The sequence below is a fragment of the Leptodactylus fuscus genome, chromosome 8 (assembly GCF_031893055.1).
Source record: "Leptodactylus fuscus isolate aLepFus1 chromosome 8, aLepFus1.hap2, whole genome shotgun sequence".
NCBI lineage: Eukaryota > Metazoa > Chordata > Amphibia > Anura > Leptodactylidae > Leptodactylus > Leptodactylus fuscus.
Window position 1 is genome coordinate 49,030,067 of NC_134272.1, and position 19,773 is coordinate 49,049,839.

Here is a 19,773-nt window from a genome sequence, read left to right on the forward strand (position 1 = left end):
CATTGGCCAGCCTTCGGCCAATCAGCGCTGGCTCTGCCGGAGGAGGCGGAGTCTAAGGTCGGACCTGAATGGAGACTGGTGTGGAGCGATCTTAGACTCCGCCTCCTCCAGCAGAGCCAGCGCTGATTGGTCGAGTTCCGTACTCTGGCCAATCAGCACTGGCCAATGCATTTCTATGGGGAAAAGTTAGCTTGCAAAAATCGCAAACTGACAGGGATTTCCATGAAATAAAGTGACTTTTATGCCCCCAGACATGCTTCCCCTGCTGTCCCAGTGTCATTCCAGGGTGTTGGTATCATTTCCTGGGGTGTCATAGTGGACTTGGTGACCCTCCAGACACGAATTTGGGTTTCCCCCTTAACGAGTTTATGTTCCCCATAGACTATAATGGGGTTCGAAACCCATTCGAACACTCGAACAGTGAGCGGCTGTTCGAATCGAATTTCGAACCTCGAACATTTTAGTGTTCGCTCATCTCTATTAATAACCACTTTACGTTGAATGGGGCCATAATGCAGTTGCTTGCCCAGGTAGGTGGCTGGAGGCTGTGCAGAGACTCCTAATGCTAACCAACACTGGGCTTGCTTCATTCTCAGGATTAGTGGAATTCCCAGAGGTTGAACTCATCAAATCAAAAAGTGATAGAATATCCTAATGACAGACTTTCACTTTATGAGATGGAAAAATCCCTTTCGGGTTATGTTTGCATGACACAATTTGGCACGGATTTTGAAGCAAATTCCGCATCAAATTAAATATATGCCTTGACACTCCACTGCTTCTTAATCCACACTAGATCACTTCTGATCTACCGAAACGTCAAATCTCAATTGATCTAGCCTATTCTATCGTCCAGAATCTATATTTTGCCTTGTGTCAATGGCGTTTATTGTATTGTAAAATAAATCACTTATTCCTTTCACCACAAATTGGTGTGTGCAACAACATTTATTTGCAAAAAAAAAAAATCAAATTAAATATTCAACAGAAGGCGGAGACTGAAGCAGGTCATTGAAAAAAATAAGCATCCTGCTAAATCTTGCTGTAGGGCTGATTCAGCTGCAGAACCTGCGCCATGAGACAGTTAGGGCCTAAACAGCAAGTAAAAGCCGCGACACAGAACCAGAGGGGTGTAAACTGGAGAGGAATTAGAGGCAAAAGTATAGCTAAAATTCTATTTCACTTTCCACCATGTAAACTTACCCTAAAGATGAGCTACAAGCAGGCAACCCTGCAGCTGGCTTCAGCTGCACCATGGACCATCAAGAAGGATTAGTATTGCAGGAAAGATGAAGATACCAGGGCATCTTCAGCAGAAGAAGGAACGATCTAGACACTGGTTGATTTAACTTCGCTGCTTTTAATTTATGCAAAGAAAACAAAGTAGATTAAATGCAGTCACCCATGTTCAGCGTCTCTACCCACGTCTAGAAGATGTAGACATTTCTTGTTCCCGTTTCTGCAAAACACTGCAGAGCTAATGCTAAAAATGCACCTTCCAGGACCTTAGGGTTAGAAAATGAGATCACCAAAAATCTTAGAAGGCCCTTGTAAAGCAGCACCAACTGTGATAACACTGGGTAGAGTAATGGGGGCATATTAATCAAGGGAGCAGATTACATGAGATGACTTTGAAGAATCAGAGGTCACACAGTAGCTCTCAATAGTACCTGCAGAGAGAGACCTCCTGTTTACACAGGAACCCATGCTAGAAAAAAAGGGGTCACAATGTGACACTATTACACAGTGCAACAGCATCCATTATTGTTGTAACACAGTATCTGTTACTTGTGACAAAAGCCGCTTGTGAAGATAAGAGAAGCCTGAAATGAAAATCTCAATGGCAGCTTACTGGATAGCACCGATGTTTCAGAGCCTGTCTATGGCAAATATCTGCATAAAATAAAATTTGCAGGTTCTTCCTGTGTTTGCATGCATTCCCTGTGACATGTTCAGTTTGCTCTCACACTCACATACTAAATTTGACCTATATTCATGCTTTTTAGGCTGCAATCTTGCAAGATGTTACATACGCTACAGTAATAATGGCAAATAAAAAAAAAAATTAAAAGCAAGAACTTTTAATGTCATCATAGGGATTAAACACGTTCAGATTGAAAACTATTCCGCTGTTATTTCTGGTTCCTAGAGACATGAGAGACTATATTTTGAGCACTGTCTCTGTTCATTACATGGCCTCCTCCATGTTATAGAGGTAAAGAATCACTTTAATAAGTATTTTCGATATCATTACACTGACACTACAAGGTCATCAGACCTGTAATCCACACCGCCACCTAGTGGCCACTTATAAAACACTCCAAATTCTCAAAATTGTAAGATAGTTGTCTCATCTCACAAAAACATTAGAAAAGTATTTTACAATGTTTTAAGTGACAATTCTCATTACATTTTCCTGCATTTTAAAAGAATGCCCCTTCTTTATATGCGTTCTGACAAGTAGACTGCAGCTCGACATCCCACTTGTATGGCGTTCTTTAGCAGGAAATAAGCTGGAGCCTGCAGACAAGACAACAGATTTACTACTTCAAATAGGTACTTCATTGGAACATTAAAAAGTCACATAAAAGGTACGTAATTAGGTTCATGTCTCTAGGAAAGCAGAATGACAACCAATGAGGCCGCACTTGCAGACTTCATGTGGGTTTATATTCAGCTTTCCTAGACTTCTACATAGAAGTCTATCCAGTAAAAAGAGTTCTTTTAACTTAAAAAAGAAAAATGGACATTTTTAAAAAACAGTACCATGGGTCATGTGATATTGCAGCTCAGCTAAATTGAACTAGGACCTTTCACCTCCACCAAGTCCATCTTCTTGTATCATTTCCCCATCCAATCTCTGCCAGTTGGTACATCTAAACAAATGCTTTCCCAGTCACTCCCTGCCTGGGCAATAGGTTCCAAGCCTGCTAGAGTCCCAGTACATGTAAGCTGCCTATAGCTTTCTATTGATACTTGCCTATTTGTGATCACTGAGCCTGTGCTGCCAGCCCTAACTTACTGCCTCTTTTCTTGCTCTGTACAATCTTTCCCTGTTATCTGACCTCGCAATTACACTTCAAGCCCAGACCTTGGCCAGTATTCAGACTCCACTACTTTCTGACCCCTTGGTGTTTCACACAATAACATCTAGCCTGCCTGGTCAGCTGTCACACAGACAAGAACCACTGCAAGAGATAACAACCTGGTGGTCTCCCTGCAGTGAAGTACAGACTTCCAAATGGGAGTTAAATGGTGAATACCAGGGAGGCCAATTAGACAAAGCCTTTCGTTTGCATCTTCCATACTGTTAAAGTCAATGGTGGAGCTAAGACTGAAAGCTGCTTTCCATCAGAGGGTCTATTCTTTTTTTCTGGAAACAAATCTGTAGCCGTTTATTTCAGGATGCATCAGTCAAAAAAACAAAAACAAACTCCAAACCTGAAGCTTTTGGGAAATGTGCACAGGGCCTAAATTAGAAAAAATTCTAGGAAATATTTCAGGTCTAGTGTGTACAGATTCTCTTACCAGTTCTGCATCATGTTCCAGTCCTGTATCGTGATGCTCCATCTCATCATCCCGAAATTTCTTTATTGTCTATAGATAAAAGGTATATATGTTACCATATAATATAGGGGCGTATGATGGCATACTTCACCCAGAAGGCAACTATAGCAGAGAACAAACATAAGCAAATTGTTTTTTGGCTTTTTTTTCCCAGGAAAACCTGAAATGCTTTGGTTTCTGCCCTTATGTCTATGTTTGTATGAATACCTGTAGTAATTCCTTGTGCTTTTCTGGATCTATCTCCATCAGCGCTCTGATCTGATTGTTGTAATGATTAGATATGGTCTCCTCTACAGCCACAGTACAGGCCATTGCACCTTTCCTCCCCAGGAGAGCAGTCCCAAACCCTGAGAAAATAAGAGATTCATCATATAAGTTGGTTAGTCCCAATTTACAAACCCCAAGAATCAGCCTTTAGGATAAAGACCAGTTTTCCTGATCATATATTCTGTTTCTGAAATTCTTCTTCAAAAAGTTCCAAACTAAGAAAAAGTTGCTATAAATAGTAAGGGGACATATGACTAGAATCTGGCATCCGCCATTACTGATCACTAGTATAGCAGTCATTCTCTTATGATCGGAATGGCGTGGTAATGTGCGAGTACAACTACTGTGCTGTCCAGGCTTCTCAGCGCTGTGAGATGGAACATGTCTTGTATATAAATTATTCATTTATTCAATAGATAAAACATTTTAGCTTAGGAGTCCCTGTAATAATCCATCTGTAAAGCTGGTATCCCACAGCTGCTGGCAAAGTATTGACATGATGTGTATTATATATGCCCCCAATGGCAACTTGGCATCATTCTAGAAACACTTTAAAGGGAAGCTTTCACAAAGTCCTCCTCTATGTATTCTTCAATAGGCACAACATGGCTAACTCTGCAGCTGGAATTTCTATCCTAACCCTAATATTCCTGAGCAATCGGTGCTATATGTTTAAGCACGTGCCCTTCCAACAGTGGCCATGTTGGGATCAGGATGCTGTATAGACACTGGGGACAATGGTGCGGATGGCTGTACAACAGTAAATCAGTAGTGATGCACATCTGTAAAATTTAGGATAAAGTCACCAATATTGGCATAGTGAAACCCCCTTCAGGGCTTCTTTGAAGCTTTTAGGCATGTTCTGTGCTGAGCTATGACTGCTTAAAGACACAGGCTCAAATCCTGAGGCTGCACCCCTTCCAATCACTTCATATGCACTTCCTTAGCTCAGCTGGATTGGCCGGTCTTTCTTTACACATAAATAGAGAAAGACATGTCAAACACTCTGAGCGGGACACCGGGCACCTGAAGCTGAACAGCAGCCTGAAGATGGGGCTACACTAGTGTCTTCTAAAGGTGCAAAAGAACTCACCCAAAGCAAATCCCGCCACGTTCCAGAAGGGCAGCAGCGCCGTCGGCCGCACTCTGTTCGAAACCATTAACTCATTAAACCTTTTAAGATGATCCTTCTCCTGATCCCACATACGCTGCAACCACAGAGACACAATTGTATGTTATACCAACACTGCTGAAACCTTTGGATACTTAGTCTACTTTTACAATAAGAATTTTGCAAAAAGATGACTAACTTATTGCAAGAGTCTAGATTCAAGAACAACAGACTGTTATATGTATTCATTCATCAGAGCTCTATACACAAACTACAGAACATTTTAAATTGTTCAATTTGGGTATAAATAACTTTTCATAATAGTTAATTATTATAAATATTATATAAATAATTAAAATTAATATAAAAAAACTTTACAATATATCTTTATTAAGGAGACCTGTTTCCTTCATCATTTATTAATTTGTGCTCCTCCTTCTTATCTTCACTCTGACTGCTTGTTTATATTAGATTGGTCTCCATATTCAGCCTCACACACAGAGCTGTATGGACCAGGGAGGGGTTGAGGATGGGGCTGCTGATGGGCTGGTTAACTGATTTATTGCCTTATTCTGTGTACTGGTAGCCTCTTATCTACAAACTTAGCAGTAAAAAAAAACAAAAACAAAAAACAGAATAGCAGACTGTAACAGCAGCAATTAGTGTGTGTTTTCCAGCAGTTTCTTCATTCCCCTCCCCTATTCATAGACTGAAATGTAGAAAGTAACTCTGCTGAAAAGTGGAGATAATAAGATATATTAGTGCCTTAAAAGAAACTTGTCAGATCAATTTGGGAAACTAAACCAGGCACAGGTCCTTATGGACTGGGGATGTAGTGTCCCAAATCACCCTGTAATAAAACCATTCGTGCCTTCAATAAAAATAAAAAAGCTTTAGGCTGACGACCCACGTTGCAGAAATGCAGCTTTTTTCGTTGCAGATTTTGGTGCGGGTTTTTTTGAGTCAAACCCAGGAGTGAATTGAGCAGAAGGTAGAAGTATGAGAGCTTTCCCATACCTTTTGTAGCCATTCTTGGCTTTGGCTCAAAAAAACCCCAACAAAAACTTGAGCAAAATGTGCAATAAAACGGGGGGTCTTAGCCTTATACTTACCCAACTGAAGTTCCCTGCCCGTCGCAGTTCTTCACTGAAGTCAGAGAAGTACACCTCAGCTTCAATGTGCATGCCCCGTGCCTCCAGCACTTTCGTAGTGAAGCCATGGTGTACAGCCAAGAACTGAGCAGATGCCGGCAGCAACAGAGAGGAGTCTAATGAGACTCATTGGACCTTTTTCTAAGAAAGTATAAAGGTTTTTTTGTTTTTTTTTCTAATTGTGGGCACGGATGGATTTATTACATTGCGATTTGTGACACTAAACCCCAGGTCTATATTAACCTGTGGATGGTTTAGTGTCTCAAATCGACCTGATGGTTGCTTAAAGAGAACCTATTTATTATGCATGGTGGTTATAGTGTATATAAAAACGTAGACACTCTTGTATGCTTAGCTATCAATGATCTCTGTCAAGTTCAATTTTATCACACAGTCTTGTCCCAAATTACGATATATGTTAATGTATATGTGCCAACTCATTTCAATAGTGACTAATATACATGTATAAGTGTGGGTATTGATGTGCATGGCTATGACAATACTTAGCACAAATCAGAACAGAATTTCAGCCTGTATCTTGAAACAAGAGTATCTCTACCCTATAAAGACAGGTTTCCATATTTGTCATGTACATAACTGCAGCTAGTAAGAATGGTATTGGTTATAAAGTGTCATCAGAGTATTAAAACATCCAGAAATAGAAGGCATTGTGAATGTTTGTATTTAGTAACCTGAATAACGGGTCCTACGGACGATCTGCCCAGAACAGCCATCTGTCCAGCATAAATACGGTCTGCTCCAAATTCTCCGGCATGGTCCACACGTATTATTCGATCCAATAAGGCTTTTTCTTCATCTGTGTAAAGCTCGGACCTATAATGTCTGACAGAGCCAACAGTGACTATGGCTGTTCATGAGAAGAAAATACAAGAAAAATATATGAGCAGATTTTAGAAAGTATATACTGTACATATGTACCATACCATCTTATATAAACATTAGAGCTATATCCAATATGATAGATTTCCTATTAATCGGATTGTAATGAGGTTGGAGCAGGAAACAGCAAAATAGCACAGTCTAAAGAAAAGGTAGAACAAAAAGAAAGAACAGGAAGCCACATGTTGGACGTTGCTTGGAGCACAGAAAAGTGTCTTTGATTCGGAGACAGCGATTAGGAGTTATCAAACAATTAAAAAAAAAAAACAATTCCAGCTCCAAGCGAATATCCACCTTATGACTAAGAGGATTTGGATGTGAATTTGTTTTGAGGATCATTAAAAGTTAAGTTTTATGGATATTTGCTGAATTTTTTATCTTTATTAATTGTTTGATAGCTTCAGAATCCAAGTGCAATACAAGTAACAGTCAGAAATGAAGATGGGATCCTATTGAAGGGATATATTAAAATAACAACCCCTGTTGACATACCCAGTAGTCCCCTACTTTAGTGCCCTTTCATGTGCCAGGGCTTGGTACACCCATTCATTAGGTAATATATGCTTTGATGTATATGCTTTAATGCAGCTTTCCCCATTGCGTACATCTGATTATTGGGGTAAGAGTAGACCAAAACACTACCATTAACGTGAATAGTGCTTGTCCTGAAAATAAGCCTTCATGTGATAAAGTGATGACTTACTGCTAGCATGTGTCATCATGTTATATGATCAGTGGGGTCTGACCCTCTACACCCACCAAGCCATAGAATAAGGGGGATGCAGTGAGACACCAGGGGGGTGGTGGGGGACAGGGGGCAGAATCCCACCATCAGAAAGTGATGCCATAGCCCAGGAATAACCCTTTAAGTTTAACATTTTTCTGTAAATGGTAACAATATGTTAGTTGTATCCAGGTTTTGCCCAAATATAGCAGTAATAGCATTGTAGTAGCTAAAATCTATGTTATTACTGTTATTATTACACTGTACTTTATAACTTCAGCCTCTGGCAACGTTTGGTCTACGGGCGCTGATCTAGAAGAACACAGATGAAAGGTGGGGGCAGCACGTGTCCATAATAGAGCCGGTGCAGAGACAGCACACAGAGGAGTTACATGGCACACTATACATAGACACATGGTTACCTGGCCGCGTCCATACACCACAGTACAGCCGTCGGAGCCTCAGTATCCCCGCTGCCTTCTCCATCTTACTTTCTAACTTCGACCTTCTTTTTCAAAGCCCTGTCACTGTCATAATATTGGTCGCACTTGTTTGACGTCACTCACCTAGAGGGTGCTGCTAGGATACGGCCAAAGCGTCTCCCTGCCTTCTAAACTCTAGAGATAAAAGAATGCTACATACGTATGTCTGCACTACAGGCGCCATTTTGTTGAATATACAGCTTCTTTACCTTGCTGATGATATCAACTTGCCAACATGGTCCACACCCTGGGTTGCTATAGCAACGCACAACATCCATCTGAAGGAGACTGGAGGAAGCGAGCGAGGAGCATGGACTGCAAAGTGCCGAGCAGTGTCATTATACCGGCCGTGGCGGCAAGGCTGTGAGTGGGGGCTTTGTTATATGACGATTTTATAGGATTAGATATATAGATAGAGAGATAGATAGATAGAGAGAGAGATAATTAGATATAAGATAGTCGGATGGATGGATGGATGGATGGATAGATAGATAGATAGATAGATAGATAGATAGATAGATAGATAGATAGATAGATAGATAGATAGATAGATAGATAGATCGATCTGTTAGATAGATAGATAGATAGATAGATAGATAGATAGATAGATAGATAGATAGATAGATAGATAGATAGATAGATAGATCTGTTAGATAGATAGATAGATAGATAGATAGATAGATAGATAGATAGATAGATAGATAGATAGATAGATTTTTCATATGTTGATAGATAATAGCTAGATAGATGATTGATAGATAGATAGATTATAGATAGATAGATTTTTCATATGTTGATGGATAGATAGATGATAGATAGATCGATAGATAGATAGATAGATAGATAGATAGATAGATAGATAGATTTTTCATATATCTATAGATAGATAGACACATACACATTTATAATATACACTCATTGACAAAAATGCACCAAGAAGGAGTTGTTTGAATGGAATGAAGCTTTCTATATGTGAATTTAATGTTGATAAATATAAGTGAGAACAATATTAAATGAGAAGTTTATTGGGGGACACTGTAAAATTGAGAGGAGGCTCTGTTATTAATAATAATATTGTTTATAAAGCGCAAAATTATTTTGCAGCAGTTTACAAATCAGGGTGTACACGAACAAACAATATTAGACATTACAATGTAAGAAAATATATCACACAATAAGGAGTGACAGCCCTGGTGGGTGTCTCTAGCCTAGATAAAAGAATCTGAGAATCTGTTCCTTTTGGAATAGAAATACTAATTTGGCAATAAACTCCGCATCATGTCAGTAGGCTTTTTAACTGAGTCATACATGATGTTAAGGGGGCTGTCCTAGAGGGCGGCATACAGAGGCACTGTTCTCCTAATTACATGCTGGAGGATAGATTTGCATATTTTTTACCTAGATAAAAGAAGAGATACAATTGGGCATGGAGGCATATTGTAGATCCTGCGTTGGTTGGTGTTACAATTTGGTGGACACATTCCTGAGAATCCCTTGCGGTGTGTTAGTGAGCATTATCTGGCAGAAAAATGGCAAACACATGGGAAAGAGGCAACACATGTGGCTGCAGGATGTCCTGCATATATCGCTGATGGCAGGTTCACACTATGGACCCCATAGACTATAGTGGGGTCCGCCAGTTTTATTCTGAAACTGTTAGAGAGAAAAGCTGAGCTGTTAGTATCCCTTGTATCACTGTAGGACCATTGTCAAATCCCAGACAGAACCTGGATTCATTGCTAAAGAAGAGTCTAGAATTCTCATTCACAATAGCCACTACAAAGAAGGTAGCAGTGGCTGACTGTCAATGGCAGGGCCCTTAATGAACGGGGTGACACAAAAGTGCATCTGCCAAACACTTAGAAAACCTGAGAGCAGGGAGTAAATAAGTTGGACATTACACATAATATACACAGTGGAACCGAAAATCTATCACAGGAAATCTATGCAGCTCATACAGTCTCTATACTGTATGAAGACTACAACAGGTCCATAAATCAATGAAATATCACTGATATAAATACTGTATGTTTCATCAGGTACAGCATGTACTAGGGCTGGACTATTAATCACATAATAACCAAAATAGGAATTTGGTCCAATTAATCGATGTGAAATTTGCTGACATTAATTATTTTAACTATTTTACATCCATGACATTCTATCTAGATCAAACTGCCATTGGCTAAAGGGTATATCACCCACTGTATGATATCCAGTCAGGATTGCTAATATGGGAATAAATGAAACCAAAAGTCAGAGGCATATTATGGTATATAAATAGAGTATGTGTGACCTAAAATAATCGTACATTAATGTAATTGAGATAAAATGTTCAATATATTGTGATTTTGAATTTGGACATAATGGTTCAGCCCTAGTATGTAATACATCCCATTATAGCTGGAAAACATTCGGGGTGTGTCATTGGGGGAACAAGAGGGACATGTGTAGTGATGACCCTGGGGAACACAATCAGACTAAAACTCATCTAGTGGAAGCCAGTCTCATAAAATACAGTATATAACAAAATAATTCCACACTAGGGTTGAGCCGATCTTGACTTTTCAGGATCGATTTTGAAATCTGATTTCCGATCATTTTTCATTCGAACCCGATCTCGATCCCAATTCCGATCCCAATGCAAGTCAATGGGATTTTTTTTTACTAATCAGAGATCGGATTTTAAAAACAATCCTATTCACTATACAGCATGGAATCTAACAATTGAACACTTTAATTGTTAGAATCCACACTGTGTAGTGATTTTTTTAAATCACTAAGTAGCCAGAGGATTTTTTTAAATCCTCTGGCTACTTAGTCCTCCCTGGTGTCCACTTACCTGCAGAGATGGCTGGTCCGGTGCCCGGTGTTCTCGTTCTTCTTCACCTCGCTGCCCCCTGCCTCCCAGGTTAGGAGAGTGTGGACGGGTTAGGAGAGTGTGGGCGGGTACTGGGAGGGGAGACCTCACGTCTCCCCGTCCAGTACCCGCCCACACTCTCCTAAGCCACAAGCCCCGCCTTCTTTCTAGCTCTTTAACATTAACCTGGGAGGCGGGGCAGCAAGGTGAAGAAGAACGAGAACAGCGGGCACCGGACCAGCCATCTCTGCTGTTAAGTAGCTACTAGAGATGTTAGCTAGTCTCCCATTAGAATGAATGGATGCAGCCGGCGCGCAGGGGGTTAAGGCTGTGTGCCGGCTTCTTCTATTCATTCCTATGGAACTGCAGCGGAGCCTTCACACTGAGTATACACTCTGCTCAGAATGAGTGGAGCGTATACTCAGTGTGAAGGCTAACATTGTTAGCTTTTTCCATAATGCTTGGCCAGTAGCAAAGCATTGTGGGAAATAATCACTGATCTCGATCCCACCTAAAAAGATTGTGTTCGTAATTCCGATTGTGATCGTGAAATTTTCTTGATCAAAATCCAATCTTTTCCGAACACCATCACTTAACCCAATTCCACACATATATAATTATAAAAATTATATTATTTATTGAACAAAACAACAAATAATGACAATAATCACATAATCATAACATACAGATACAAGATATATGTGATTATTTCTACTTTGTATTTCTTGTTAGATATGACATTATTGCTCGTCTTCACATAGTAAATATAGAAATGATTTTGTTTGCAGAAAATATTATTTTGATGTAGAGAGAAGAGAAGCTGGATTCGATTTATCTGTGAATCAAAAAGACTCAAGTGGAAAACACAGAATATATCAGGTAGGTATGGGAATTGTGTTAGATGGGACTTTTTCAGTTAAACAGAAAAAAAATGCTGAAAAGCAGTATTTGCACAATTATCTTTAGATCTCTACATTGTGTTATTCCTTTGTTATTTCTCATGGGAATTTGCAAATAGATTGGGTACCACTGCCCCCCCAGTGTCTGTAGACTCTGGTGCCATCCCATCAGTGCTGACTGCATCTGACTGAGTAGGGATGCAGCCTATTGGCCAGGGGAATAGTAACACCCAGTTGTCTATTTATTTGTACATTTCCATGAAGAAAAGCAAAATGCATAGTCCTAAAAAAAGCTAATCTGAAATTGTTACTTCAAGAAGAAAATATAAGAAGTGAAATATAATATGAAGTATATTCTAAGTCAGAGTAGCTGATAGATCCATTATAATTCAGTCTGCAGGACGACATACTCGCCATCAGCCTCAGAGACTGAAGGAATACTTTCTGGATAATAAATTAGAAGCCTCCCTCAGATCCTACACTGCAGCAGGATGGAAGAAGAAGGTGGAAATAAATCGGGATCACAAGCAACAAGTACAGAGAAGAATCAGGGAGGATATGTCCTCATTCACCATCCCTGTATGTAAAAGCCACACATCATGTTCTTCATATAGTGATCTTTAGGGGATTCCAATGTAAATGGTAGCACAGGATCTATATACCACAGTTCTGGAGGCTGTGCTATATAAAAGGATTTACCCCCGTCACTCACCATATTAGGTTTTTAGGTTTGCAGGCCTCGTGGAACTAGATATGACAGCTGATCTCAGCAGATTGCCAGTGCTTAGTGTTACAAGCCACAGTTCAGCTGTCTGTAGCATACTGGCAAAGCAGAGCCAGCCACAGTGTATCTGAAATCTGCACTGTTTCATCACCTTATGTAAGGCTAGGGTCACGTGTTGGGGAGTCTCAAACATCCAAACACACAATCTTTCACATTTATAATATTAGTAGGATAATGGGACCTGTCATATAGATAAGTAGACAGTAAATTGAGCTTGATGTGATGGAAAGTTTTAGTGACTGAGGTTACCCAAGTGTGATGGCTACACTAGATTCCCAATAGGAAGTGCTTAGCACCAACCATAAGTAGTCCAAAGAAGGACAATCGATAAATTGGTAATAGGTTTATGGGCGTCCAAAGCTCAAGGGCGCATGTAGGGAGTGAAGTGAAGCCCAGCTGGTCAGATCTCAAGGAAGAGCCATTGTAGCACGAAATCTGAAATCTGTTGCTGAAAAAGTTAAAGGGGTTGGCCACTTTCAAACCAATATTGAGAGACAAATGTCTACGGGATACTGGATATGACGGTGCTGTGCTCGGAGCACAGGGGGAACGCCACATCGTGCTCCATACACAGTCGTTAGGCAAATTTGCCTAAATCTAATGACAGAATCCCTTTAAAGAGGACCTTTCACCACTTTTGGGCACATGCAGGTCGGGAAAGCCGGCAGAATTCAGCGCACTGTCAGCTTTCCAGCAGTATATAACACTGCATGTGCCCAAAAGTGGTGAAAGGTCCTCTTTAAGCTTTTTATTTTCCTTGTCACATTTTTACAGATTTTATTATCTATCTTTATAGGAGCGTTTGGCTACTAATTATGTTTTTCTCAGAGGCATAAACTGGAAATGCAGGTAATTATTCCATCTAGATAAAAACCTATATCTGAATGCATGTTATACAGTGAGGCTTTTTGTACATTCACGCTAGCCAGCTGTGAAATGAATACTGCAGCTTTCCCTTGACTTCTGCAGTTGAGAGACGCGCATACACATTAGATAGTTTTAGCTGATGTACAAGGGAGTCCATCACCAGAACCCAGCATAATAGCCATGTAGATAGATAGGTTAGGGTCACTGGAATCAGCGTTTTCCCCTTGCTTCTATTGGCAAGATATTGTTGTGTTCAATATGTAAATATGCAAATGAGCTCTTTGGAGCAATGGGGGTGTTGCCACTACCTCTCTTGAGTAATGGGCAACAGTCAGATACTTCCAAAGGGCTCATTTGCCTATTGACTGAAACAGCAATATGTTGGCAATGGAGGTACCAGTTCACAAGGGGAAAACACTATGGGACAGAATTATTATACTTTGTAGGCCAGTTTTCTTTTGTAATTTTTTTTTTCTTAAATCTGTGCTGCCTTTGCCAAAGGGGCAGGGAGCAGGGGCATTAGCCTGGGCAGATTTACTATTATATACGTCAGAAATCTGGCCCCCCTGGCATCTCATAACTGGCTATGAGTAACGCCAATCTTCATCAATATGCCCCTGTGAGATTCAGGTGAACCTAACCTATCTATCTGCAGGGCTAGGTTGATATGCTGGATTCTGGTGACAGATTCCCTTTAATGTTATGTCCTAAAGTAAAAGATTGGCTGCTCATGTAGAGATGAATATATGCTGACATTCATCTATACGCCATAAGGAATAGCAAGGAACAAGATCAGGCAGGTCAACCAGTGTGATAGGCTGGTTAGATAGCTGCAGGCACTATTGCAATGTACAGAGGAATCTACATGTTCAGTGGTGGTATAGCTGTAGAAAACAAAATCTGTGCTTGTTTTCTAGTGACTGGAAAGTCCACTCTGTAGGTATTGTCCGGAGCTCCAGGCAAGTCGTATCACAAGGAGAATTCAGAAGGCTCATTTCATCTGCTGCAAATCTGATTGTGGCCACTGTAAGTAGCAGGGTCCTTCATGGGTTTATTCAGATACCATATTATGAAATTTCCAGATGATAGTAGGGGCACAGGTAGGTTTGCAATGGTTGTGTGGAAGTCAACCTCTCAGGTTCTTTATCTATGGACCTAACATATCCATGTGTTACCTACACAGCCCATTGAGATCCGTAGGCATTACTTTCCCAGTGGTGGTCCTGCAGTGGACCACTAGCTGCTGCATATCTAGTTCCACTTGTCGTAAGATACAGTTCTCAGGTGATGTCTACAGAGACACTATAGACAGGCAGACACCACTATAGAAGATTTATGAGATATAACTAAAGATGGGCTAACCTTGCAGGATTTGTTTTGTGAGTGTTTGTGAGGTTTGTACCGGATGTGCTATTATTATACTTTGGGGTCTTTTTAGACCCCAGAACATAATAAGTGAAGGTTCAGGGAAGGTGCGGAAACATAATAAACACTTGTATTCACTTTAACTCACCTTTCCTGGGCTACCTTGTGGCATCTGGCATTCACTCAGCATCCTCTTCCAGCTTCTTGAGTGGCATCACAAGCCCAAGGGACCACTAAGACCTGTGATTGGATCATAGTGGTTATGTAGTTTATTCCTATGTCATGACCCTTGCATTAAAACATCATGATGTGATGCTGAGGCTTTATCACAGGCCTCAGCAGTCCCTTAGGGCATTTGACAGGAGGTGAAAATAAGGGAGCCATAGAGAGGTGAGGCAAAGTATGTACAAGTGTATATATTATGTTTCTGCACTTCCTGTGTTCCTCCACTTATTATACTCCGTGGTCTGAAGATGGGTGGTGAATCTCAGAAGCTTTGGGTTAGTAGGAACCATAAACTTTTGGAAAATTCTGGATGAATCTGGTTGTTTCCAAACTGGTTCACTCATCTCTACGTATAATCTTGAAGTTATTCTCAGAGCCAGGTGTTTAATTTATTAAATATAAGAATCAGATATCAAATCCAAACAAGCACAAGTGTCCAGTCAGCAGGCAAAGAATAGTTGGGATAATCCAGGTTCAAAACACAATTGGTAGCTGAGGGAGAATCAAGGAGTGGGATTGAACACAGGTAAGGGATTAGGATGCCAAGAGGTCCAAAACTATCACTCTAGATATCACTATCTAGATAGCACTAGAAATAAGAACACCATAACTGGGACAGATGCTAAGGCAGATCTATTTCAGATAGAGCGATCTGATAGATGATTGGTTGGCTGCCCACCTGTCTGATTGTTGGCTGAGTGATCTGATAGATGATTGGTTAGCTGACCACTCGTCTGATTGTTGACTGAACAATCTGATAGATGATTGGTTGGCTCACCACCTGTCTGATTGTTGGTTGAGGGATCTGATGGATGATTGGTTGGCTGACCACCCGTCTGATTGTTGTCAGAGTGCACAGGCGTCAATCTACCTGAACGTCTGTACATACTATGATTGTACCACCTGCTACCACTGAAGAGAGTGGAGTAGTGGCTGTCAGGTATACAGTGAGGTAAATTTGTTCCACTAAACGTAAGAATCCCTAAATCATGGTGCCCTAGCTAATATATAATAACATTTTTTATTACTTTAGACTTCAGAACATGATTTAAAACTTCTTCATCAACAGAAAAGTGAGTATTCCTAGAGAAAAAAAATGGAAACATGATATAAAGAACCTAAGATACAGTAATGTATTCCTCTTCTTAATAAAAGACTCCCGTTCTAAAGCAGCTGGGAGGAGATCACTTTCCACAGTGTGTCTGAATATTCCAACTGCTTGTGAAGAATCTTCTCCCAGTATAGAATCATCATGTCTGGATGAAGACAGCCATACCTACTATGGTCATAGTGGGAATCTGGGCTTACCGAATAATCAAATAGTAAGTCACTGCCATCCTTGAATAATGTATTGTAGTACATCTGTCTAATGTGGATGTTTCAACATGAATCTGGCCTTACACATTACATGAATCTTAGGCGAATCTGCTGATTTCTGCAGATGTACTGATTCTTCTACGTTGACAGATATCGAAGGGTTGAGCATCTTGAAATTCAATATGCCTTATCCTTTTGTTCTTAAGGGGTGTCTTGCAGTATTTTTATCCCCTCTTCATATCGAGAACACATGCACACTCAGGAAAGCAGAGTGAACATGTGTATTAGGGAATTAGGAAGATTAACCAATGTCCAAACAAGGTATCTAGGTATAAAGCAAATAACCACTTTCACCAATATCTATTTAAAATGATAAAAATTGCAGCTCTCCAACAAAAATACAGTGAAAAAAATGCAAAGGTTTATTAACCTATATCAGTGGTTTTCTGGGATCTTTTTAACTGATGACTTATTCTTGGGATAGGTCACCAATTGTTGGGGTCTAACACTTTGGACCCCCGTGAACTGTTTGAAGTGGCAGTGGCATTCCCCCCTGAGTGCTGCTTCTGCTTGACAGGCTATGTGATGTCATCATTCCCTTCAAATGAATGGGCTTAGCCATTATACCAAGCACAGCCACTGCACAAATATACGGCGCTGTGCTTGGTAAGTTATACTGAAGAGGCTGCAGTGCAATGCTGTATCCTCTTCAAACAGCTGATAGGACAGGGGAACCCCTTTAAGAGCTATCCTTACAATTTTTTTCAATGGATATTCACTGGAGTGCTGCCATTTATTTTTATTTTTTGGCATAACTACAACCTTGGATCAGGCTGCCGTTGCTGACACCTACCGCATGTCATCATTGAGTGCTGCTATCTATCTATCTATCTATCTATCTACTGTATGATCAGGGTTGTAAACAGCAACAAATATGGAAACTAGCTGTACTTATTGTAATGTTACTATAGCACTATCAGCTGGTGAATAACAAGTAGATATTTGTTTCTGTGGTGTAAAGAAATCTTGCAGTCACTGTTGGCATGTAGGATTTGTTACACAAAGCCAGAATACTAGTGTATGCCAGTTGGCGTTCATTGCTTAGTGGTTGAGGATTTACAGTGTCACTATTGGGATTTGCAGCCATGGATACATTTACAATCTCTGTATACTGCAGATGCAAGCAAGTGAGAACATAGATTATGAAATTGCTGTCCACACCACAACCAACTTTCAAGAAGCTACACCATCCATGTATATACAACTTTATGGAGAAAGGAGCAGAACAAATAGAGTCTCCCTTCAGAATTCACTGGCTAACACAATTACATCCAGTGCTGGCCAGGTAAGGATGTAAGGAAAGTACTCGTCTTACAGTAAGAAATTAACAATTAATAAGATATATAAGGAACTCCTAGTACCTGGAATCCACTTTACAGTCCCCTATTTCCAGAACTGAATCCCTCTGACCTCCAGCCAGCTTTAAAGAGATATTTTATCACTTATGATCAGATTAGACCAGCCTGAATTTCAACGTCAGTATTTTCATTACCCTAAACATATCTAAACTTCTGAGCAACTTTTAATTTTCTGGCAACATTTTTGACACTAATAAATGCTGTAATATACCTGATTAATAAATGTCTCCTTTCTGTGAAATCCCTCTCTGAAATCCAATTTCCTTGTTTCTAGCTATAATCTGCACTGTATATTGGTGTCAGCTTTCATATGACACCAATATATTGCAGTTCTGTATCTTTATCATTTCATAGTTACATAGTTACATAGTAGATGAGGTTGGATGAAGACATCAGTCCATCAAGTCCAACCTATAACCCTACAATCCCCTACAAGAGATCAGTTGAGATTGGTATATTTTATGTGCAGCTGCTCCCAATCTCGTGCTGATATAATACTAGTAGGTACTTCGATCTTGGTGTCATATGAAAGCTGAAAATCTCATCTTTCACCAAACTGCTAGTTTTTAAATTGCCTGGGATATGTCTGTTTGAAGCAACTTCTCTTCCAGCCTCAGCTTCCCTGCATTATACATGAGTCCATCCACCAAAACACAGTGAGAAGCAGTGTGGAGATTTCATCTAACAAAAGAGAAATGGTAAAGAATACAAAAGGGGCAGAAAGTGAATCTCAGTGCAGGATTTCACAGATGGAGCCAAAATTTGTTGTTAAAGTATGTTATAAAATGTATCAATAATAGCTAATAAATGCTGCAAGAAAGTCAAACGTTGTTCAAAGTTTAGATATGCTTTAACTATTTCACCATTTTAGATCGTAGTTGCCAATACATCTAGGAAATGGGCATGAAGGGGTGTGTCCAACCAAGCGGCAGCATTTGGCTAAATTATCCCCCAAAATGGGTTAGATCTTCCCATTAGGGTTGTCGGTTGGGCCAGGTCAGGGGAGGAGCTAAATTCTCCTGAATTTTGCTGGCAACTATTATTTAGACAAGCAGAGATATTATAGGATTGCTGTCACTAGTCACTTCATCATCCTGTATGAAAGAGAGTTATATAGTGAATGTAGAAAGTTGGCAAAGTGAATGTAATTGGGGATCATTTGGGCACCTCCGTCATGGGTATGCAGATTTTCTATTGTCACATTTATTGTTATCTTTTCAAGGCTTTCATTTTTCATGTCAAGGCAAGGGATGTTGGAGAACTGACTAATGTATCTATAGGAATTGACAAAAAAGATAAAGGTAAGTCTACACAATCACACCAGCTTATCTATATTTATTCTTGATGGTGGACCATGGAAAAACAGAAACCGTTCCCTCGTGTGGATTCTGCCAGTGGCCTTACATAGCCAGCAACACCTCCTGTAATAGCACACCTTTCATATCCTGGACATGAATCTCAATTTGCAATGTCTGTAGAATATGTTCATAAACTCTTCCTTTAAGATAACCCCACAGATAAAAGTTGCACATTGTTAGGTCTGGTGGAGGCCACCATGCATTGTGCACAGTACATTCTTCTATGAATGCCTCATGAACTTGGCACAGCAGTGTGTATAACTTACTGCAGGTCGCCCAGTCTTGTAGAGAGAAACAATATTCACACTTGTGATCAGTTAACTGTGCATAGAATTATAAGGGCCCTGTGCCAGACATGAGCCTCAGTATCATACTTCTAGTAAAGAAAACTGGTGTAGAGGGAATGATGAATTCCAACAATTGGGTCTCGCTTGTATGCTTTATAGAGAATAGAGCAACACATCATTGCACTATATTC

General features: G+C 40.1%; 1 protein-coding gene across 1 annotated transcript; it reads right to left on the minus strand.

Moving 5' to 3' along the window:
• Window positions 1–1,132: 1,132 nt before the first annotated feature.
• Window positions 1,133–8,269, minus strand: COQ7 (coenzyme Q7, hydroxylase). Its single transcript, XM_075284801.1, has 6 exons — window positions 8,143–8,269; window positions 6,789–6,964; window positions 4,928–5,042; window positions 3,775–3,914; window positions 3,529–3,597; window positions 1,133–2,520 (listed from the first exon to the last, which is right to left on the minus strand). Exons 1-6 carry the CDS (start codon window positions 8,204–8,206, stop codon window positions 2,443–2,445), a joined length of 642 nt encoding a protein of 213 aa, XP_075140902.1. The 5' UTR covers window positions 8,207–8,269; the 3' UTR covers window positions 1,133–2,442.
• Window positions 8,270–19,773: the final 11,504 nt, after the last annotated feature.